This window comes from Olea europaea, chromosome 10 (assembly GCF_002742605.1).
Source record: "Olea europaea var. sylvestris chromosome 10, O_europaea_v1, whole genome shotgun sequence".
NCBI classification, from domain to species: domain Eukaryota; kingdom Viridiplantae; phylum Streptophyta; class Magnoliopsida; order Lamiales; family Oleaceae; genus Olea; species Olea europaea.
In genome coordinates this window covers 45,473,806-45,497,263 of record NC_036246.1, presented here as the reverse complement: position 1 = coordinate 45,497,263, position 23,458 = coordinate 45,473,806, and the positions used below count along the sequence as shown (strand labels likewise).

The window sequence follows — 23,458 nt, the reverse complement described above, 5'->3', positions numbered from 1 at the left end:
ATTTTCTCTATTTTTTGGGCGTTTTCTATCGTTCTTTTCTTGCGAATCATCCGCTACGACAAGCCAATAGGATAATCACTATCCTATCCGGCGTCAGTTGGTATCAGAGCGTCAGCATCTTCTTGGGAGATAAATTCCATCAGTTATAATGGTTGGTGGACGTGGTCGTGGTCGTCGAGGATAGGTTACGATTGAGGAAGTCCCGCACCGTGATTGTAATATTCAGGATGTGACGATTGAAGATTTGCAGAGACAAGTTGCGGAGTTGACCCAACGTTTGGCGGAACAGGAGTTCGGTAATCATGATGTGGAAGGTCACGATTCCGATACCAGTTTCGAAAACCCGTATCACCATCGTGCTCGAGTTTGGGAGCATCGTGGACGGGAGGATCATCATGTAGATCTCGATTTCAGAGTGGATCTGCCCGAGTTTTCTGGTACGTTGCAGGCTGAAGGATTTATTGATTGGTTGAATGAAGTGGAGCGGATTTTTGAATATAAGGAGGTTCCAGATCGTGTCAAAGTGAAACTGGTAACCATCAAACTCAAAGGTAGGGCATCTGCATGGTGGGAACAGTTGAAGCGCTCACGGGAGCGACAGGGGAAATCCAAAATTACTAACTGGGAGAAGATGAAGAAGAAGATGAAAGGGCACTTCCTCCCTTTCGGCTATACCCAAACCTTGTTTCAGAGGCTCCATTCACTAAGGCAAAGCGCAAGATCAGTCAATGATTATACTGAAGAATTCTATCAGTTGGTGGCTCGGAATGATTTATCTGAAATGGAGGAACAGATGGTAGCACGGTATTTGGGGGGATTAAGGCAGCCCCTGCAGGATGTTCTTAGCCTTCATTCATTGTGGACAGTGATGTGGCGCATTATGTGGAGCGGTGTTATGTATGTCAACGGTCTAAAGGGGCTCTTACTAATGCTGGATTGTACACACCATTACCCGTACCTGAAGCTCCTTGGTTTGATGTCAGTATGGATTTTATCTTGGGCTTACCTCGTACACAGCGGGCGATGGATTCCATTTTTGTTATGGTTGACAGATTTTCAAAGATGACTCATTTTGTGGCTTGCCGGAAGACAATGGATGCTACTCGGATTACTCATCTTTATTTCAGAGAGATTGTGCGTTTACATGGTGTCCCACAGTCAATTACTTCCGATCGTGATACTAAGTTTATGAGTCATTTCTGGAGGAGTTTGTGGGAGAAACTTGGAATGAAATTGAATTTTAGCAGCGCATACCATCCCCAAACAGATGGTCAGACTGAGGTGGTGAATCGGAGTTTGGGAAATCTTTTGAGAAGTTTAGCAGGGACTAAACCGAAGCAGTGGGATTTGGCATTACCTCAAGCAGAGTTTGCTTATAACCAGTCGAGGAATAGAACCACCGGACTGAGTCCTTTTGAAATTGTCTATGGTCAAAATCCATCCGGAGTACTTGATTTGGCTCAATTCCACGTGTGGGTCGCTTCAATAATAAAGCTGATGAGATGGCTGAACATCTTCGAGGTATCCATGAGCAGGTGAAGCTGTCCATACAGGATAGTAATACTAAGTACAAAGTTCAGACAGATAGTCATCGACGCCAGGTGTTGTTTGATGTTGGTGATTTTGTTTGGGCAGTATTAACTCATGATCGTTTTCCAGTTGGGGAATACAATAAGCTAAAGGAGCGGAAGATTGGACCTTGTGAAGTGCTGCAGAAGATCAATGATAATGCTTACAGGTTGCGCCTCCCGAGCCATTTGAAGACCTCTGACGTCTTCAACGTAAAACACCTAAGCCCTTGTTTTATGGAGTCCGATGAAATTACTGTGAACTCGAGGGCGAGTTCTTTTCAACCCGGGGCGACTGATGCAGGAGGATCCGAGTCAAGTGATGCTGATTTGTTAGATTGCACGATGATGGCGCTGAGATACCATGAGATGGCAGATCGGCGCAAAGATGGAAAGTAAATCACCATTATTTCCTTAATTGGGAGATTTTGACGCGTCTTTGGTAATTTGGCCATAACTTTGGCTACGGTTATCGGAATCGCTATTATGACCCCAATTCGGAAAGCTCTCTTCGGCGCGCACATCGTGGCCACCAGCTTTGCTTGGTGGACGTCAATTTCAAGCCCAAAATCCACTGTTTTCCTTTCCAAAATTCAATTTTAAGTTATTTTTTACTATTTATGGTAATATTTAGTTTCCTTTTTTCTATATGTTAGAGAACTCGAATTAAGCCAAATTTTTGGCAACTTACTTCTTTACTTAATATTTTATTTTGGTATAATTTCGAGATTTTGCCATTTTTGGTAATTTTCCAATAATTTCGTATTTCGCAGCTATTTAACCCGGCTTGTGGGTTCGTTTTCAGTATTCTACATTATTAATAATATTGAGTTGAATTCAGAGTATTTTCTCTGTTTTTTGGGCGTTTTCTATCGTTCTTTTCTTGCGAATCATCTGCTACGACAAGCCAATAGGATAATCACTATCCTATCCGGCGTCAATATATGATTCCACTATATTTCTATGACGAATACTAACATACCAAAATGCATTATAAATTCATGAATATCCACTAATTTACACAAAGTATAGGGGTATATTTCTATCCCCTATCGGACCCTATGATGATTTATACTATGTCGAACCTATTTTTCTTCTTTCAAATGCATAAAATAGGCCACCACATTCATATAATTACGTGCACAATAATCATAAGGAAATAAAAAAAACGTAATAAATCATTCAATTCCGAAACATGCGTTTAAAAATGTCAAATATCCAAATAAAAAATCAAACATAGTATTACAAGGTTCATCGATCTCCTAACAATGATAAGTCTAGCCTAACATGCTAAAAAGAAGAAAACGCAAAAATATTTGAAAAACTTCATCACCCGAATTAATTTTCAATCCAATCTTCACTTGATGCGATGTTGTCCTCTTCGTTCCTCCTTCAAAATCTCTCAAAAACTTGTAAAAATGGCGTGCCTTGCATTTTGGTCGAGTTTTTATTTATATAGGACCCTAAAAATATTACTTCCATAAGAATTTCGACGGAAAAAGGAAACTGCGTTTTTGCACTAATATTGCTCTATGCGATCACATAGAGCATCTCTATGCAGTCGCATAGAGTAAATTTTTTTTGCCTTTTTGTCTTCGGTATGCCTCTATGCGATCGCATAGAGTGTAGCACTATGCGGTCCAACTATGGAAGATGTGCATTTTGGTCCTCCCACTTGAATCCTTCACTTATTGACATCTTTTCTTCATTCTTTTCATTCCATCATCTCAAGATTTCGTCAATTGGCAATTGGCTTAATAAATTTCTCGATTTGTTCATCGGGTCAAATTCTGGATAATTGCACCTTGATCCCTGAACTTTCACTTTGCGTCATTTTAGTCATTTTTCGCGTCTTTTCTCCTGAATTTTATCGTGTTCATCGTTGTTTCCTGCAATTCACAAATGTAATGAGATTAAGTCACGATTCAATCATTTTCCTCGTTATTCAATCATGTTTGTGACCTAAATAAGTGTGCAAAAACACACTTATCACTTAACCAACTTTTCATTTACTTTTGAACCAATTTCAACAACCACCCAACCCAAAAAGGAATAATAAATCTAGAATCCTATGAAATGAGAGAATAAAAAGTAATAACTTTAAGAAGGACAAATCGTGTCCATAAAATGTATGTTTCACTACTTAGCATCTATTTAATATTGTCCACCAATTCAATACTTGTCCAATAGATGAATGCACAAAAATAAGCCCATGGTAGGCCTCGTTTTTTAAAATTAATTTTCAATCAAATTTTTGATCGGATCTACAATTTTTATCATTTTTTTAACGACTCATTTCATCAAATTCCACTAAAAATGATGTTAGGGGTGCTAAATAATTAGTTTTAATAAACTATTAAAAGTTTTTATTTCTAATAATGCTTATTAGCACAAAAAAATCCATACGTTTGGCTTTTAGTGTACAAAACGTTCCTATATTTCAAATTTTTGTATTTTCACAGCTATTTCCACATTTCATTACGAAAAACACCATTTTCTTTCCCGGCCCGGCCCGACTCCACTTGTTATTTTGGAGACTTCATGGAGTCGCTAGCCTCCATCTTATCAACACACACCCAACTGCCACATAAAGTGCCGGAACTCACACCACAAACAATTGCCATCATCCCCATACACTTTTTCATGAACAAATTGAACAAACAACAGATTTATATGGCCAAAATCAACCAAAAAAGCAGCTAGTCGTGCGCAACACTCTACCTTTCTGTCAATTTTGACGTTGGCGATGGTTCCCACCATTGCAGACCACCAATTTTGACTTCGTTACATCACGCCACATCTACTACAACAATGGGCTTTCATCAATTTCATCCTAATAAGCCTTAGAATTTTTGCCCAGTTCATGCGCAATGCGGGCACGTCAAACCTACTCCAATCAATAATTCTACAATGCTCCAACCCACAAATTTCAACCACCCAAGCCCCATTTGATGTTGAAACATCCATGGGTACCTCTCACTGTCTGTAACGCCGCATACTTATTTCTCATGCTTATCATGTCTGTTTGGATTATTTTCATTAATATGATATTTATCTTGTAATTAATAAAATTATCATCCTCATGACTAGCTATGTTTCTTTATAGTGGAATGTACCTCGACACCCTGAATTAATCACATACCCTTTAATTCAATTATAATGTTTATATTTTATTTAACCCTTATTAAATCATATTATGTACTTTATTCGATTTTGTAGTGTCTCGCTTTTGAATTGAAACTAGACATTGGGTTGGAGGATAATCATTTTTCGTTTTTAGTAAATTTGGTGTAAAGTAATTTAATAATGACAAGATAGTTAATAATGAAAATTTAGTAACATAATAAATCGTGTTTAGGGCTAAATAATTTAGTAGGAAAATATTAGGTATCTAATGACTTAATTAGCATATTTTATGCCCCCACTAAATGTCATTAAGTTAAAATAGAGGATCTTTCCAAATTTATACACCTTCTTTTGGATCAAATCAAATATAAGTTTCATGTAATCATTAGTCACTATGCTTAAATGAATCATGCTGTGTTTCACCATTTCATGCACATGGGTTTGCATGGACATATGTATAAGTGTATTCAAGTATGTAAACATCCTATTATATATCTATTTATTTGAACTGCTTGCCTATGTATATGGAATTTGAACACAGTCGCCGCGAGGTTGAATTTTTACTACATTTGGATTGATTTATTTGGCCCTTCTCTTTGGTGTATATTGATTTTGTTACATGAGCAATTCCTTTATTTATTTATATGATCTTTTAATTTAAAACGACCTTGTTAATATTTCTAAATACTTAGAATTTTTATTTGATGGTAATAAAATAAGATGAATTTTATGTTAAATTTGATTTTCAGATTTTTGGACATATATTTAATGCTTACATAGAGTAATTATTTGAAATGATAACTTATTAGAAAACTTTCCAATTTAGCCAAATATGCCCAAGTAAATTGAATCTCTACCATAGCTCTTATTTATCATATTTCTATGTGCAGATACTTTTTTACACATTTTCAACTGTTGATCTATAGCATTGCACATATGGCCTGCCACTACTAGTTTAATGATCTTGTTTGATAAACCCATTTATAGTGCTCATGATTAGAAGTTTTTTTTTTTTTTACTTATTATTACATTTTCCTTTATGCTCTTTTCTTTGTAAATTCCATGTTTTGCATTAAAGTGTACGTATATTAGAGTTTGGATAAATCTTTCTTAATCAATGGTAATGAACTAGGACCTTGGCATGTTGAATCCTAGGCGGCTAAGGACATCTCCACTTGCTATTTTATAAGTAAATTTATAAAGATTTCAAGTAAGTAAACCTTGTTATTACATCATTAAATATATAATGCGAATTTGATATTTAATTATTACGTTTTATGTCATTAATATTTCTCATGACATATTCAGCAAAAAAAATGTTTTTAAAGATATATATGTATCCTGAATGTTTTGTTACATGATGTATGTCTATACCATGAAAGGCGTGAGTGAGAGATGGGGCATGGGGGATCGGTGCACCCGACCAATGTTCAATGATAATATTACCCGATCTGCGGTATTATTGGTAGGACTCATCGGGTTCCAAATAATAATTGCTCATAGCATTCTGATTGATTAGACGATACACCAAGTGAGTTCACGATGTAAATATTAAGTTTTTGAAGAAATAAAAGAAAGATGGTACATATTGAGAAATGCTTTTTATCGTAAAGTAATTTATGTGTACATAAGCATCCATCATACGCATGAAGTTTTCTTGTCGAGCTTTAACTCAATCCACGCGTCCCTTCCCATTTTCAGATAATGAAGGCAATGATTCAAGACGACTACGTGTGGTGCGATGGACTCAGTACTAATGCATTCAAAAATTGACTCCTTTTAGGAAAAAAGTTAACATTTAATTTTATTGTTTTACATTCAAGTGTAAATGTTTTCTACAAGTTATGCTCATAAAATGAAGTTAATTATGTTCATTATATTAAAGAAAAATTTAAACGCTTCCACATTTATAATTTTAAGAGAAAGTGAAATGATAATATTTCAAAATCTAGGTATTTAGGTTTGGGGGTCTTTTATTGTCGTTTGACCCGGCAATCAATAAGAAATGGAGTCTGGTGATGATACCTTCCTTGTCGGGAACGATGTTTGTTCTCTTGATTCCGGGCCAGAGATAGTTCATCCATCTCAATTTAGCTCTTCCAGCATCCTAGCAGCCTTTTTCTAGCAGAAGCTGTTAGGAGTTGTCAGCTAAAACTTGCTTTCAAAACCAATTTGGTTGATGAGCTTATAGAGCTAAGAAATACTAAAAATCTGTACAAGGATTTAAAAAAAAAATACTAGCTTTTTGGGGAGAGATCTCCATTGGCCTTCTCCATGTTGTTGAATGTAATTTATAAGCAAAGTGTCTTCTTTGAATGACCATGGAACTCTCTGCAAACCACTTCTGAACAACAATGGGACCTTCCCATTTTGCTTCTGTTTATCGAAGAGAAATGGCCGATGATGGTTAGGGGCGGATCCAGACTTTCTGTGTTGTGAGGTCAAAATTTAAAGTGTATTTTTTTAAAAAACAATATGATATAGATGAAAATAATAATATCATTATCAATATTATTAAATGACTTTTGCTACTTGTATAGTTTTGTTTACCATTTAGTTGACAAATGTTGAGCTGACGACGAGTAAATCAAATTGAATGTAGGAAGTAAATGAATTGAAATAAAAATTACATTTAATTTAGGAAATAAATGAAATTTAAATTTTATACAAAAGTAATTCAACTTACATTTATTTCGTAACGATCCTATCAGGTAACATTTCGTAATAAAATAATGTAAATTATATTGAAAAATTTGTCATGCAAAAATTATAAACGTTAATAAAATAATTGAAATTTTTTAAAGAAAAGTCGAGTTAAACTCCTCTTTTAAGACATATGTTTGACACATATTTAACTATTTTCAATATATGTTTGAACAATTCAATATAACTACGATGTAGTTCTCGTAACGAGCTTTTAGATGACGTATGCGATTTGTAGATTTGGATAGTATATGATCATCGGTGAATTTTGAAAATTAACATATTATCTAAATTCTCGAAATATTAGTTTGAAACGGCCTATTTTGACACGTTGTAACTTTTGCTGCAACTAATCATTAACATGCCATTAATGGGTGAAAAACTAGACCATGATCACTTCGAAATTATATTAAGAATGCAATATTTCAACTTTATTTGATATCTTGTAATAAGTGCGTCAAAGTATGTTGTAAAATGGTAAAAAAACACTATTTTTTTAAATAAAAAAAATGAAGAGAACAAAAAGTTTTGTGGGGTCAAATGACCCCATGTCGGTCTGCCCATGGTGATGGCGAAGCCGTTATTATCTTGTTTGGTTTTGGGGTGGGAAAGATGACCTTTTGATTTGGGTTTTGATTTTTTAATTTGAATAATGTTATTTGCAGCTGCTTACTATAACAATCATTCTACGTAGTATATACATGATAAGTAATTATTTGATATATGAATCAATAAAAAAATTATCTAATTAATGCATCAAATAATTTCAGCCATCTGTATAACACATATGTTGATTATTACTGTGAGAAACTATAAATAATAATACTCTTTTAAATTTTTTATTTAATTATTTTAATTTAATTGTTTTTATTATATACAAAAAAATTTACTATTTTAATTAATAGTAAAAATAAATTTACTATTTTAATTGGTTTGAGGATTTATTTGTACTTTTTTGAAAAAATTGAGAGTATAATTGTAATTTCTTCTTCATTTTTCTTTTATTTGAATATGAGTGCATATTTTTCATTTTACAATTTTTATTGAGAAATTTGATAAAAATTGATAAAAATGACTTTATTTATTATGAAACGTGTAAATAGGGTAAACATATTAAATTTTGAAATGTAAGGATGTTTTATATGTTAAAGGTCAAACATAGAGATATTTTGTGCTAATAAGCCTTTCTAATAAAGTCCTTTAAACAAAAAATAAAAATAGAAAAAGAAAAGAAAAGAAAAAAAAAAGAGAGCCATTTTCAATTTCTACTTTTATGGTCATTTCGATAAAACTCACTTAAACGAAGACCGCTTTGAAAATTTGGCCATTTTCGAGTTTTATACTAGTGAGGCACCATTTGATCGATTCGAGTGAATCCATTCCACCGCCTGTTTCTCACTCGTCTGCCATGGAAGAAGAATACTCAGTCGATCCAGCTCTACTACTCGAAGCCGCTTCCGATTTTGCCCATCACCCTGGTACCTCTCTCTCTGACTTTATCTCTATATATACATGTATATGTACGTATTGTAATAGGATTTTTATTTTGAACAGGTTCTCACTCGGATTCTTCAACTCAAGAATTTCTCACTCGTTTTCCTCTCCCTGCGATTATCAGGTAAAACTCCTTCACCCTGTTAGCCGTCTGTTACCCTACAAACTTGCAAGTGCATATAGCATAATTTGTGTGTACCCGCTGAGATAATTATATCATGTTCTAGACCCAGTATGTCCTTCGGACCTGAAAATAGTTGTTTCTTTTTTAGCTTATTGAGTTGGGATTCATGTATTTTGCTTATGGGATTTGATTGATATGCCTGCAGCACTTTGCAAACCAAGGCAGATTATCCAGGTCTGGAGAATGCGCTAGTTGATTGCTTGGAAAGGGTTTTCAAAACTAAATATGGGGCATCACTTATCCCGCATTATATGGTACGCATGTATCTAATTTAGTGCGTGCCTGGATATGCACATACCATCTTAAGTAGGGCTTTGAGTGATAAATTTTCTGTACAAACTCTATTTTCCTTCATAATTTTCAGGATTCATTTCATTGATGAATATAATTTGGCAATAGGGAAAAGGAGTGCCAATAAAGTGAAATGTATTTCCTGTCAAAATGCTGAATGCTTAAGATATAAGCTTAAGACCTCATTTCAGTCTGCAATTGCAATCCACGATATTGATCTGATCGCTGATAATATAGTGAATTAACCCCGAGTGAGTCAACTCGTGGACTTCATAGAACTCAGACCTGAACGATATATTCTGTGTTTTGAGGTGTCATTTAAGATTGAAGGTTATACATTTATATATCTTAAATTTGACGCCAAACTGAAATTGTTGCAGTAATATTTGAAGGATAATGTTTGATTGTAAATGCATTCTTGTATAATTTTGTTACGTGGATTGGTACTCAATTTGCTTGCACTTCCTAAATTTTAAGAGTTTTATGTGTTGCTACATCACATCCTTGTATTGAATATCGTGGCTCCTCATTAATTTCTTTCCTAATTCATGTATGAAAATGGACACGGAAACGTTATCTTTTTCTACAACTCTTCCCACAAATTCCTAGTGTATACTACCAATCAATGCACGATGTTCAATAATTGTAGAATTTAATAGCTGAATTCCATTTTCTTTCTTTCATGTATTGGTTCTATTTGGTATAGTTACCTACTATTTTCTCTTAGTTTTTTTCCCCTTTATTTCAGCCTTTCGTTGTTGTTGGTCTGGGAGCAGATTCTCAAAAAGTAAGACGCCTGGCTTGTAAAACTGTAAGTGTGTTTATGGGAAATTCTACCTTATACACCTGGTTTTTCTGAATATGCTGCTATCCCGGATGTTTTCCACTAACATAATTTAATGTTCCTGTACTTGTGTGTTATCATGGATAGAATTCAAATCTGACATGCTAATCAATTTATCAGGTATCTTTCCTAATGAAGAATACAGATAAACGGATTGCCTCACAACTAGTTCTTCAGCATGATGTCTATCCACTTCTGCTTAGTTGCCTGATTGACGGGTAAAGCTTGGATTTGATGTGTACATGCATTTAATCTTCTGCTTTAAATAAACTCTTTTATCTTGTCGTTTGTTGCATATATTCTTGTCTTTTCCCTTTTCCTTTGCATAGATGTGTATGCTAATGTAGGCAAAGAATTGTATTAACTTGTAATACAGCTGAACAGATTTTATTAGCGATGGGACTCATACATATGATAGGTTTGTGTTTCCCTGCCTTCCTCAATGGGCTTAAAAGCCATAGTATTGGAATTTTATTCTTTGTTGTTTTGAAAATTTACGTAGTAAATGTTTTTCTATCCTCTTGCTCTAGGATGCAGAACTAGTATAAGTACAAGACCACACTTTTTTATTGTACTGTTTCTTTGTGTGATTGCTCTGCTCTGAAGTGGATAAGTTCTACCTGTTACTTCTCGTGGAAGTTTATGCTATTGGGTCTTGTTATGATGGTTGGTTAGAACCTAACTGAAACTCCGCGATCTGCCCATTTTATAGGACTTCAAGAATCGGGTCTTTAAAGATATAATTAATTTTTAGATATTGTTGCTTCTTTTCTTGTGATATTTATGTATATATGCATAGGTATATATTAGCTTTCTTGATTGAGGTCTAATTTTGACTTAATTTATTTAGGCTCATATTACGTCTAGGAAAAATAGTAGAGGAAATCTTGGAGAGAGACGCACATATCGTTTGTTTATTTCAAGATCAAAATTGTGAATGTGCTCTTACCTAAAGAAAATCTGGTAAACGGAGTTCTCCAAAACCCCAACTCCTTGCTTAGGTGAACACAGCCAGGATTTGGTGAGTGGTAATCAGGTCCATGCTTCAGATTTTTTATTCACTTTGTCAAATTCTCTCTTCTGATCTCCTTTTTCTGTCATTATTTTGTATATCATGACCAAATGATGATTGATACTGATTCAAAACAGAAATATAAGGGATGCTTAGCATCATAACATGGGCACAAATGGGATGTTGAATCTTCTGATTCTGAAATTTGATGGTTTTGTACGACCAAACTTTGAAGATTTACTCACATGATTGATACAACTATGCAATGGTTAGTTGCACCGGCCAGACTCGTAATTTATGCAATTAGACTTGCTCAATGAACTTCATTAAACAGTAGAAGTGATAAAAATATATCCCAAATACATATTGGACATTGGCTGTAAAAACATGGAGAACTTTTTCTTTTTGGGATTTTTAGGAAATTTTACCCACTATAATTCTTCTCAGTTCTCCTTGTTTTCCTTCAATCACTTAAGAAGTTTGGCAAATTGCTTATAATCAGGTTGTTTAGTGGGCAGTAGCCTGTAAGTGTGCTAAGTTTCTGAAGATTAGACATGCAACCGCTGAATGTATGCTTCAATTGCATTTTCCTCTTGAAACTATTTTTCTCCATTTCAGGTAGGTGTTAGAACTAAAAGCCATATATTTTTAGTGTTCACGAGAAAATTGTCTTAAGCACAACAAAAAATCGATAATTCATATGAAATTGATTTCCTTTTTTTATTATGTAGTGATGAACAAGTAGCAACTGCATCAATGGATGCAATTGAGTCTTTGGCTGGTTATCCTGAAGGAATGGTATGTAATAGTTTACTATCTCAGGTCAATGTCTTTCTCTAGATTTGCAGTGACTAGTGTGAGAATGTTCAAGTGAATGTTAATGTTGTATTTTTTCTGTAGGGAATTGTCTTTTCAGCAAGTAACAATGAAGCTACGCACCTTGGAAACTTGGCTATGAGATGTTCATCGCTGGTATATATTTGATGTCTCACCAGTATGAACTTGTGGCATGGGTTCAAAGAATTTTATTTCTAAAAGCAATTTTTCTTTTTCCTTTTGTTTTTGAAATCTCGTCACTTATGGGCATAAGGACTGTTAATTGCTCTGTATAACGTGCATACTAATACATAGTGGTCATGTTGGACCCTGTATATGAACTTATATTCTAGGGAGTAAAGAATTGTGATGACGAAATTAGTCATATAGCTATTAAGACAGTACAGAAAGAAGTAGACCTAGAACTTAACATTTGGACTTTCATAGAGCTTTGTGGGGCCTTTTTTTTTTTTCTTTTGGGGGGGGGGGGGGGGTGCAAAATGTGGGATACACGTAAAGGGTGACAGTTTCACTTTTCAACAAATTTTTTGAGGGTAATATTATGTATATTCAAGGTTTATTTAGAGAAAGCAATTTTTGCAGCAGAAAATGAAACTATTGAACATTATGATGTGCATAGGGTGGGGATCATTGAGTACAGATGCAATATTACAATTACATTGTGGGGTTATTTGGTAGCTTGAGCTGTCATAGTTATCTCACCTTTATGTTTTACAGCGATGGTTTGATTCTTGTCTCCATGTTTATTCAGTGATTTGAGCAATGTTGCTAACATTTTATTATCTTAACGTGCCTTCAAATTCTGATTTTTGTTTTCTTCTACTGTCCTTTTGCTATAATCTCTGAAGGGAAGAGTTCGAGTTTTAGCTTTGATAGTGAGGCTCTTCTCTATTTCAAGTTCTGTGGCATCAGAAATCTCCAAGTCGAATCTGCTCAAGATATTGGAGGCAGAAGTCATAAATACTGATGATACACTTGTGACTTTGAGTGTGCTGGAACTTCTGTATGAGGTTTGGCTTGTTTGACTTTCACTATCCGGCATAATCCCTCCATCTTTATCTGGCCTGCATCTTATAGTCATCTGTCTTTATCATTACTTATGTGGCCGTGATTACCTATCAAAAAAAAACTTATGTGGCCACATCAATAGTATAATTTTGGGTGGATAAAAATGTGGTTTTCTGCTCATTGCAATAACATACTTGACAGCAAGATCATTGTCCTCTTGAAACTGTTTTCCATTGTCCGTGTGTGGACAAGACATTATGAACCTGCCTTTGCATTCTGGTGCATATGTTCATGTGAAGATGAATGATGTTACTTGTCATGCAGAATATTTAAGATTCATTATCACATTAGAAAGAGCCTTATGGTTTGAGAAGGGTTTCCTAAATCAAACAAATTGTTGTATCATGTTTTGTTATCCAGCTCCTACTATTTGAGACAAGAATTTGTTGAGTTGAGTACAAAATAATTGAAATCATAGGAACTTTGAGAACCAAAATTGGAAATCCCATAAAGGAAAATGCTTATAAGTTTCTGGGTTTTTACTTCTAGCACATTATCAAGAACCTGTAACTTCATTTTTAAAAAAATTGATATATTTTTTTTTTACTTCGTTTTCCTCAGAGCATTGTGTCTAAAAAAAACTAGGTTATTTATTCTTTATATAAGATCTTTTCATTTACTTATTCTTCAATCAGTATCTAAATCGTATTCTTGGTGCTACTTGTACTGTGTGAAGTTGGCAGAAGTTCAGCATAGTACGGAGTTTTTATCAAGAACCAGTCTTCTTCAACTGCTTAGTTCTATAATCAGGTTGATGGGAAGAAAAGAATTTCTTCATAAATTTTCTCTCTCTTCATTCTCTCTGTGCCTTATTTAAGTAATTTCCCATTTTATGGAAGCAATGGATCTGCTGAATCCATTTTAAGATCAAGGGCAATGATGATTGCTGGAAGGCTTCTCTCCAAGGAAAATGCATTTTCATTCATCGACGAATCTAGTAAGCTTCAAATTTTCTCTTATATTCTCTCTTTTTTACTTAATTGATAGCAACTACTGCTCTTTGGAAAACTGCCAGCATCTAATTTCCACTAATAATTGTTCTGGAATTTAGGTTTTAGAGCTGTTCTTTCAGCTATTGATAGGAGGTTTGAGTTCCTGGAAAGTATAGAGGCAGATGAATGTGAATGCGCACTTGAAGCATTGGGTCAAATTGGATCATGTGAGCACATCGTTAAGGACTTCTGTTACAAATGTTAATTACCTTCACCCCCCACCCCCTTCTTTCATCAAGTCTGCGGGGTAGTAGAAACTAGAACTCTAAACATCCTTGGTAACCAGGTGTTAAGTTTCCTTTCCCCACTGCTTTTTGAAATGTTAGCAACTTAAATATATGTTTCTGGTGCTCTAAGAATGAGTATCCTTTTGGCACACCCTCTTCTTTTGAATAAATACAACGTGGTTTCTATAAACTTCTACAGAAGCACGGACTTATCTTGTATTTTCTCTTCTCTATTTATTTGCCTTTTTCTATCTTGAAGTCATTCCTGCTAAAGTGCCTGACATTGATCACAAAGCATATCTTGGAAAAAATGTATTGCATTTATGATATATAATGGTGCTGCAGCATTCCAAGGAGCAACATTGCTTCTTTCAACTTCACCTCCTGCTGCTAGACATGTTGTTAGTGCTGCTTTTGACCAGCAACGACACAGTAAACAGCTGGTGAGGACATCACTGTAATTTTTGTCTGTTATCTCAAACATCTACAGGTTTATGCCTTTAGAAATTACTTAATGTAAACTTATATCCTAATCTACAACCATGAGTTTTTTCTCCCAAAAAAAAAAAAAAAAAGATTAACCCAGGAAACATCATCTGCATAAATACAACAGTGTGATATTTCATAACTGAGATAGGTTATTAAATGGAAAACACAGGCTGCATTGCATGCTCTGGGCAACATTGCTGGTGAAATACGTACAGAAAATATGGTGTTGAACGGCAATGCAGAAGAAAACCTTAAACGCATGATCTACGAAAAAGCATCTAACACGTCAAAGTTGACACCATCGGTAAGTCAATTAATTTCAAGCTCCTGCAGTTACATTGATGTAATTTGTTTCTGTTCACTAATTGCCAGTTAGTTACATTTTGCTTACGTCTCTTCAGTGCGATTCTTGTAATTAATATCTTGAACTTGATAAAAAACATTCTAAGATCGGGACAAAATGGATTGAATAAATAGATAAAGCTTACCCTATATGCTCCCATATTATATTATGGATTTCTGCTGTCTGAATTTGTAATACTAGTTTTAATGCTGGGCTTCCTAGTTCTTTATATAGTTGGCTGTCATTGCTGTAAAGTACAGGTTTCGTGATTTATTTGATTATTTATATGATTGCAACTGTTACTCATTGCATTACGGATACATATTGCAGGGCCTTCTCCTATCAGTTCTACAACAGGATTCAGAAATTCGTCTAGCGGTGAAAATATAGAACTCTTCTTTTTATAACCTTTGGTGTCTTGATTGCTTGCAATCTTTAATATCACACGTAGTTATCTTGGTCATCAAATCAAACTGAGAGATGCAATCAATGGTGAATATTTCATCATGTGCAATTGCTCATAGTTTCTCCTTTAATGGAAACAAATCATGAATCATTGCCACCTTCCTGTTATTGTACATAAGTTGGCTAAAACAGAAACTTTAGGGAAAGGTTAACCCTTGGGGTGAATAAAAGAACACAATAAGAAAAGTCTCTGTTGGTCTATGCATGCTAAAGCAACCCTACCTTGTCAAAAGCTGTATGAAGGTTTAGATATACTGCATCTTGAATTAACAGTTCCTTTAATCATGGTGAGTTGTCACGTCTCATCTTTTGATTACAGGGATATAGATTGATTACTGGATTGGTGGCTCGACCTTGGTGTCTGATGGAGATAGTCTCAAGACAGGAAATAATTGATATAGTGACTGACACCTTTACAGAAACGAAAAAGATAGGTCGGTATCGTTTTCACTTTCTCCTTCACATCGAAAGCTGAGAGTTTTTGCTGTCATCGCATCATCATTTTTCTATTATACTTTCAGTTTATTTCTCTGTTTCTGAATAGCTTACAGAATTATACAACATAGAATTGGTCTTGGCAACAGATAATGCCCATCCATGAAGTTCTTGTTATAGTTGGGGCATATTTGTTTGTAGAGACAACTCTTGTCAAATAATCAAACTTGTTTTCAAGTTTTGCATGTGGTATATTTAAAAGATGTTATAACTCCTGGTTGCATGCTTAATAAGTCATGGTTCAAAGCGACAAATGTTGCTGCAATCATGAGGTCTCAGGTTAAAGTCCCAACACTAGTGAGTTCCTATGTATCATTAGTTATCTGTCTCTTGTGTGTTTATATGTTGAGGAAATATTAAGATCTTATTTTTGGCCAGATCTTAATAGTTGGCAACAAATTTTCAGGCATGGAAGCTAGACATAAATGTTGTGAAGCAATTTACAAGGCTCTCACACCATCAACTAAGCTAATCAGTGACCCTGCCTTCACTGGGATTGCTGCAAAGGTGTGGTTTCATTTTTAGGGAATGCTTCAGTTTTTCTTTTTTTCTGTATTTCTTGTCATTATTTGCTACAAAAGTCGACTCAACTGAGCCCGTAGCATTCCATCTGTATTTGGCAGACATTTTAGATTGGACTGTGCACATAATTTGTTTTAGCAGGATTTTTTGAAGTAGGAATCCGTAGAATTTGAGATCATGATATAGGCTGAAGTGAGTAGTTCAAAGTTTCCTCAGATGTCCATCTTTCAAGCCAGAATGAAATTCTTCTATTTAGTTAAGATTTGATTCACATATTATGGAAAGAAAGTTCGTAGAACTGCTCATCAATGAGCATTGGTTTTGAAAATAAGTTCCAAATTCCAATATTATGTGCGTCAAGAGGATAGTGATAACATGGTTATGAAGTTGAACTGTAAGAGAAACAAAGAAATTTAGATGAAAATAGGGGAAATCATACTATTCATCCTCAACCTATGGGCCTTCGTTGCAATTTCTTCCCTATGGGTGTGGACACCCTGGACATAAAATTATGTACATCAAGTACAACCCTTACTGAAAAGACAATTTATCACTTTAAAGGCCCTGTATGGTGCAGATTTTTTTGAACTCATTTTTTCTCAAAACTCATTTTCAACTACATATTTTCCTATGTAAAATAATTTTGCTTGTGGACTAATAAATTTTTCCTACTTTTTAACTTCACATTCTCAAAAAATATCACAAAATCTATTCCAGAAAAATCTACATCAAACGTGCCCCAAGTTAAAATATATAAAATAGAAGGTTAAAGGAGAAGAAAAGAAAGAAAAAAGGAAATAGAGGTACATCATCGTTAATGGAGATACATTTGAACTCCCAACAGTAAATAAGATTCAATTTATCAGGCTATTGAATTTGTAACTACATGTTTTCAAGTACTTATAGACTTTATAATAACCACGTTCCCTTTTCTTTTGCTGCAGACTTGATACTTTTTTTTTTTTTTTTTTTTTGTTTTTGAAAATTTCTGCAGCTACAGGGAGCAATCAAAAGGGGTCCTTACCTTGCGAGGAAGCACACTGAAGCTCAACCTGTGGTAATGACAGCTGATAGATTTTGATTTGGCTTCAATAGGGGCAGTCACACTTGTTTTAGACTTGCCTCTGGAGTTTGAAAGTGTAGATATTATGGACAAAGATCTTGAATACTGATCCGACCTACATACTACCTTAACTTCTTTAATCAAGGAAACTAATAGCGTTGTGTCTGTAATATCTCGTGTGAGTGGATCTTTGCGTCCCATGAGAAGGATGATATCTTTTGACTTCTTGAGAAATACGTTTTGAGTGTTTTCTTTGGAAGGTAATATTAACTTTAATTTAGGATGTCTTGATATGGGGTTTATTGAACTTAATTAGTCTTGCTCATCATAGGATATTCTGTGAAATTTGTCTTCGATTCGAGCTTTTTGCCAAGGATGCTTTCACTCCTTAGTTGCTAAGCTTTTAGGTTCTGCATAATAGCTGCTTTTGATTCAGTACTGTGATAAAAATTAAGGTTTGGTTCAAAAAATAAGCAAAATGAAGATTTTTCACTTAAGGAGTTGTTACCAATTTAAGTGACAGTAAACTCCACGATTCATCACTAGGCTAGAAGGTGCGCCGTCACCTGGATTAGTGATACACCATTTGCTTTACACCAATAGGTACTAGTTCTTGAAGTCTTGATACATGCATTTGAATTTGAAGATACGACTTTTGGAGTGACTTAGAAGACAATCTTGAGGGATTATTTGTTTTCGAACCCAAAATTGTAAATTAAAACTTGTAAGATTGAACTTTAACAATATAATTTTACATTTTTGTGCCGTTGGGTTATTTTATTCTACCTCTAAATTAGCTAATATGAAATTATGAAATGTTGGGTATGAGCATCTCTAAGAGACTTTTAAACATGACGTTATCTATTTTAAAAAGTTAAATCTTTAAAATTATGTTAAAAAGTACTCTTTAAATTAATATTTTAATTTAGAGTGGAGAGCCATATTTACTATATAATTAAATGTATTTAAGTGTTTCATCTTCAATGTAAAAAAATAAATTAATAATAATAATTTAAAGAAGCGTTAGTTAAGATAAAAGATAAAGAAAAATAATACTATTTTTTGAGAGTTGTAAAATTAAGTATTAAATATAAAGAGCTTATTAAAGTACTTCAAAATTTTATGTGTCTAAATTTATGAATGTTTTTCAAATGATAGAATATACTCTTTAAAAATAGTCTTTTAGAGATACTATAACAAAATCAAAATTATAGTACTTTTAAGAAAAATTTATATAAAACTATTTTCTATGAAATTACCTCTCAAAAGGTGATAGGCTTTCAAAAAGCGTCTATATCTTTAAGAAAACTTGTTACTCCTTTTAACCTATTAACTTCCCAAGCAAGCTCGAAGCCTAGATGATTTATTTAATTGTCAATTTTCATCTTATAATTCTCTATACCTCCATCTCCCTCTCATGTTGCTCTCGAACACCCAACACCACCTTCTTAATCTAGAGTAATTAGTGTCAACTCGTTCAAAAACAATTTCTTATAGAATTACATGCAAATTAGACATGCCTCGTAGGATTTTATTGTGTACATGTAATTAATAAAATAAAGAGCCGTGATGTTTGCACAGCTCGACATACAGCACTGCTTACAGTCCCCTCACATGAGGGGCCTACACTATTAAAAAATGGTGCGGTCCCACAATACAGTGACGGAGCTGTACATGTACAGCACTTTTTGGTGCTGTGCAAACAGCTTCTTTCTAAAATAAAAGAGCGTGTCAAGAAATAAGAAGTTTCAACAAACCGCCAAATCGTTTCGTTCCCATTTAGTGCCATTTATGTCAATTTTCGAAGAGAAAAAGGAAATCCTTGTTATGGGCCTGCTAGCCTCTCTGCTCGGAAGCCCAATTAATAAATCTATACAACGTTACATCACGTCAAAATATATTCTTGGGATTAGCATATTCTGGCCCGTTAATGGCGGTGGCCTGAGATACTTATCCAAATTTCTCTTCCATTCCATACCCACGACAAAAATTAAAAAATTGTCTTAATCTGCTTAATTAATTTACATCAATTATCGGTATAATTTTGTGTGTGTGATTTCGGCTCAAGCAAATCCCTCTGTGTGTGTGTGTGTGTGTGAAAGAGAGAGAGATGGGAAGGGTATTTGTGGTGGATCTTGAAGGCAGGACGTACAAATGCAAATTCTGTAAAACCCCTTTAGCTCTTGCTGATGAACTTGTTTCCAAGGTACTTTATTTTGTTACTTCCTGGGAAACTTTTGCTCGTCCAATTTTTGTGTTTTTGGATCTGAACCTGATTTTCTTTATATGGGATCGTTTGAATTGTTGCACGATGTTGAATCCTTTTTATGTTCGGGTAGATAATTGGATAATTTATATTGATCTTTTAGCTTGTCTTAATTGTATGAGATTTTCTTTCTTTTTTTTTTTTTGGTTTTAGACTATCCTTTTGGAATATTGATTTTGTGCTTCGTCGCTTGTTCAGGGATTTCACTGCCGCAGGGGGAAGGCATACCTCTTTAACAATGCGTAAGCTTCTCGCTGCTTGTCTGAAATTCATTTTGACCGGCGAAATGAACTTTATTGCGAGAGAATTTATTCATGGAGTAAATATAGATGGCTTGATTGATTTTCTGAATTTGATAATCTTCCTTTGTTCCATTGAGTAATTGAGCTTCTCATATGACTTTTTAGCTCTGCAAAGATTACTTACGGCCAAGGCATTAGACCTAGTAATAGAAGAGCAATCGCTTATCATATGTGGCTATTGACAAAGTTCAAGTTCCATATGTCTTACCGTGAAGCACACAAATGTTGCAGCCATTTTGATAAGATTAAGAAACCTTCTATGTGTTGCTAGTTTAATTTTTCTAGCAGAATGGTGATGTAGATGTAGATGCAATTTCAGGTTGTCATCTTCCACGTTGATTTTTCTGCCAGAAAACACTCGGATTTTATTTGAATGACCAAACTTTAGTGACCGTGTTGGAACAAACTAAAGTTCGGTAACTAACACGAAACTTTGCTATGAGTTGAGGGACTGATAGTGTCTACTGGTTTGTGCTCAGAGTAAACATCACAGTAGGAACTCTAGAGGAGAGATCGATGCTTTCTGGAATGCATACTGTGGCCGATATATTTTGCTGCTGTTGTGGACAAATAGTGGGCTGGAAATATGTAATCTCTCACACCAATTGGTTTCATTTTCATTTAGACTTCTTTTAGTTGTCTATGAGTTCAATTTATCTATATTTATTCCATTTTATGCTTCCAGGAGGCAGCGCATGAGAGGAGCCAGAAATATAAAGAAGGAAAATTTGTTCTTGAAAGGTAATTTTTTCACTCTTTTCTTTACTTATCCCATAAGCTTCTTTCTTCTTAAAATTTCATTTATATTCCTAATGACAAAAATGTTAACATGTAAAATTTTGCCGCAACAGAGGAAGGATTGTTGATGGATTCGATTCTGAATTCTATATCGATACTCATCCAACTATGAGTGATGCGGAAGATGCATAGAATTTATCATCCTTCTAGATGATAATAAATGTTACTTGATGCTGTCGAGAGATGGCATGTGCATGTAGATTAAAACTATGAAACTACTGCTGAACAGTTTTTTGTGCTTGTATCTGATGGATAAGAGGTTAGCATTATCAGTACTTCATATTTATAATTAATTAGATCATGTTTTAAGGATCATTTGGTTATTATCTTTCTCTGGTATAAGAAATAATACAGAAATTATCAGCCGATCGCATCTACGGGTCTTCTCATCCAAATGCCAAGAGTGGTCGACTATCCTGGTAGTTGATTGATGGAGTTAAGATTGATATATCTTGGCTGCAGGACGACTATCTTTTGCAGTAGTCACTTATACTCGGTCACATTAACTCGAACATATCAATGCCATAAGAGGACAAATGTTATTATACAGAGATAGAAAAGTAAATATCACAGGACGTGGCATCCAATCCACCATTCTAAAACAAAGCTAATAATGGACAAGAAGTTTCAATTACGAGGAACTTAATCATGTCTGAATAGCATGAAATTCCATGGTTCAAATGGATATCCCAAATACTCCTTGCAATTTGATGACAGAAGAGAGCAAGCACATCTTAGAGAGACATCCAGGCGATCTTATAACTTTTCTTCTCAGAGAAATCCATTAAGCTACCTGGACTTGTTTTCCTTGAATCCTCTGTGGTTTGAGCCCTCTTTACGAGTCTTGAAGAGCTCTTCCTACGCCGCTGGTTGTGGCCTGCTAGACGCATGCGGCAACTCCTCTTTGTCTGATCGAATTCTGAGACCTCTTGAAATCTTAATACCAAAGAAAAGTACAATTCAGTGGATAGGTTAGAGAAGCGTCTGTATTATGGTAGAGAACAATCCTCACTTGAACCTTGAAGATATATCTTATATTACGGTAAAGATCCGGTTCCGGTGAAAGATGAGTATAAGCACATCTATATTGTGATTAGTGTGTTCAACAAGATCAAGAAAGTCGAGCTCGGGTACACGAAATGAAGACCTTTGAGAATAATTATTGGACCAGGAGGAAATGATTCTCGTATATTGCTCGACCGAACTCTTCCTGACTCCGTTTTTACTGTTTATTGTAGAGTATAATCATAATGTAAGACCTATAGTATAGGAAGGGGAGAGAAATTTTCTACCAGAATATAAACTTACGGTGACTATTCTTTGACCGATGATGCATAGAACTATAATCGTACACTGTACACTGACAAGAGTGTTAAATGCTAGTATAAATGCCGGAGGTTTCCAAATTGCAGTAGGAATAACCACTAAAAAACTCATAGTCAGCATTTTGCATGAACTAAACAATTTTTTTGCTTTCAAACATGATTATATAGCTTAATTATCCTGCTGATAGGAAGAAGGAAGTTACTTTGACTAAGTCTCTTGTTCCTTTCAATATAAGTAACTTATTTCAAACATTGATCAATAAAAAATATTGTCGAAATTTACCTATCAAAAAAATTATTGTCGAATTTTACATGTTTAAGAATTTCTGTTAGATTTTGGTCAAACCTGCTGCATTGCTGACAGAATCTCTGCCTGACCCCTGAAACTATGACTTCAGGAGCCTTGGAATGCACCTCACAGACTTTGTGCCTCTGATAATACTTCTTGCAAGCTCTCAGATCAACCTCACACTTGTCCACCGCACAACACGGCGGAGCCACTTCACCACCGGCCCGAGCACTCATTCCAGAACCACCACCACCAAGATCCAATCTTTTCTTCTTCAAATTACTCTCATTCTCCACCATTTCATCCTCTTCTGCCATTTCTTCTTCTTCCTCAAACCCATTTTCTTTATCTTCCAACATTTTCTTGATTTTCATGATTGAATTGATGACTGCAAAGAGATGGCAAGTTGTAATAATGAAGCTCAACGCATGCTGAGAAAAGGTAGGAAGAAAAGCAAGAAAAAAGTACATTTTGTGATGAAAAGAGTATAAGGCTTGCGAGGACCACAAGGGCCGTAACCTCCCCACCAAACTCTTAAATCTATATGTGTGTGTACAGTGCATAAGTACATACAAATTCAACGCACTTTTAGCAGGTAATGAAATTGTAATAATTTAACACCAATTAAAGTTGGTATACTTCCCTTTCAGGGAAATGGAGTATATAGGTTATCTGGTGGTCCTAAACATATGGCTGATATTACACACAAATAATTATAACGACAAATAGAGTAAAATTAAAACGAATGTTTTAAA

At 34.7% G+C, this 23,458-nt stretch overlaps 3 protein-coding genes across 3 annotated transcripts; 2 read left to right on the top strand and 1 right to left on the bottom strand.

Annotated features, from left to right (window-relative positions):
* Window positions 1–8,706: 8,706 nt before the first annotated feature.
* On the top strand, window positions 8,707–18,014 carry LOC111402536. Its single transcript, XM_023030912.1, has 17 exons — window positions 8,707–8,875; window positions 8,952–9,015; window positions 9,221–9,329; window positions 10,115–10,177; window positions 10,331–10,428; window positions 11,954–12,020; window positions 12,123–12,194; window positions 12,908–13,069; window positions 13,804–13,877; window positions 13,967–14,064; window positions 14,179–14,286; window positions 14,692–14,789; window positions 15,005–15,139; window positions 15,509–15,556; window positions 15,963–16,077; window positions 16,545–16,645; window positions 17,655–18,014. The coding sequence occupies exons 1-17, from the start codon at window positions 8,806–8,808 to the stop codon at window positions 17,739–17,741; spliced, it is 1,569 nt and encodes a 522-aa protein (XP_022886680.1). The 5' UTR covers window positions 8,707–8,805; the 3' UTR covers window positions 17,742–18,014.
* A 1,631-nt stretch (window positions 18,015–19,645) lies between these two features.
* Window positions 19,646–21,412, top strand: LOC111402534 (protein yippee-like At5g53940). The gene is made up of 5 exons (XM_023030911.1): window positions 19,646–19,929; window positions 20,188–20,231; window positions 20,771–20,879; window positions 20,977–21,032; window positions 21,143–21,412. Exons 1-5 carry the CDS (start codon window positions 19,834–19,836, stop codon window positions 21,219–21,221), a joined length of 384 nt encoding a protein of 127 aa, XP_022886679.1. The 5' UTR covers window positions 19,646–19,833; the 3' UTR covers window positions 21,222–21,412.
* A 179-nt stretch (window positions 21,413–21,591) lies between these two features.
* Window positions 21,592–23,458, bottom strand: LOC111402533 (squamosa promoter-binding protein 2-like). The gene is made up of 2 exons (XM_023030910.1): window positions 22,761–23,458; window positions 21,592–22,025 (listed from the first exon to the last, which is right to left on the bottom strand). Exons 1-2 carry the CDS (start codon window positions 23,264–23,266, stop codon window positions 21,824–21,826), a joined length of 708 nt encoding a protein of 235 aa, XP_022886678.1. The 5' UTR covers window positions 23,267–23,458; the 3' UTR covers window positions 21,592–21,823.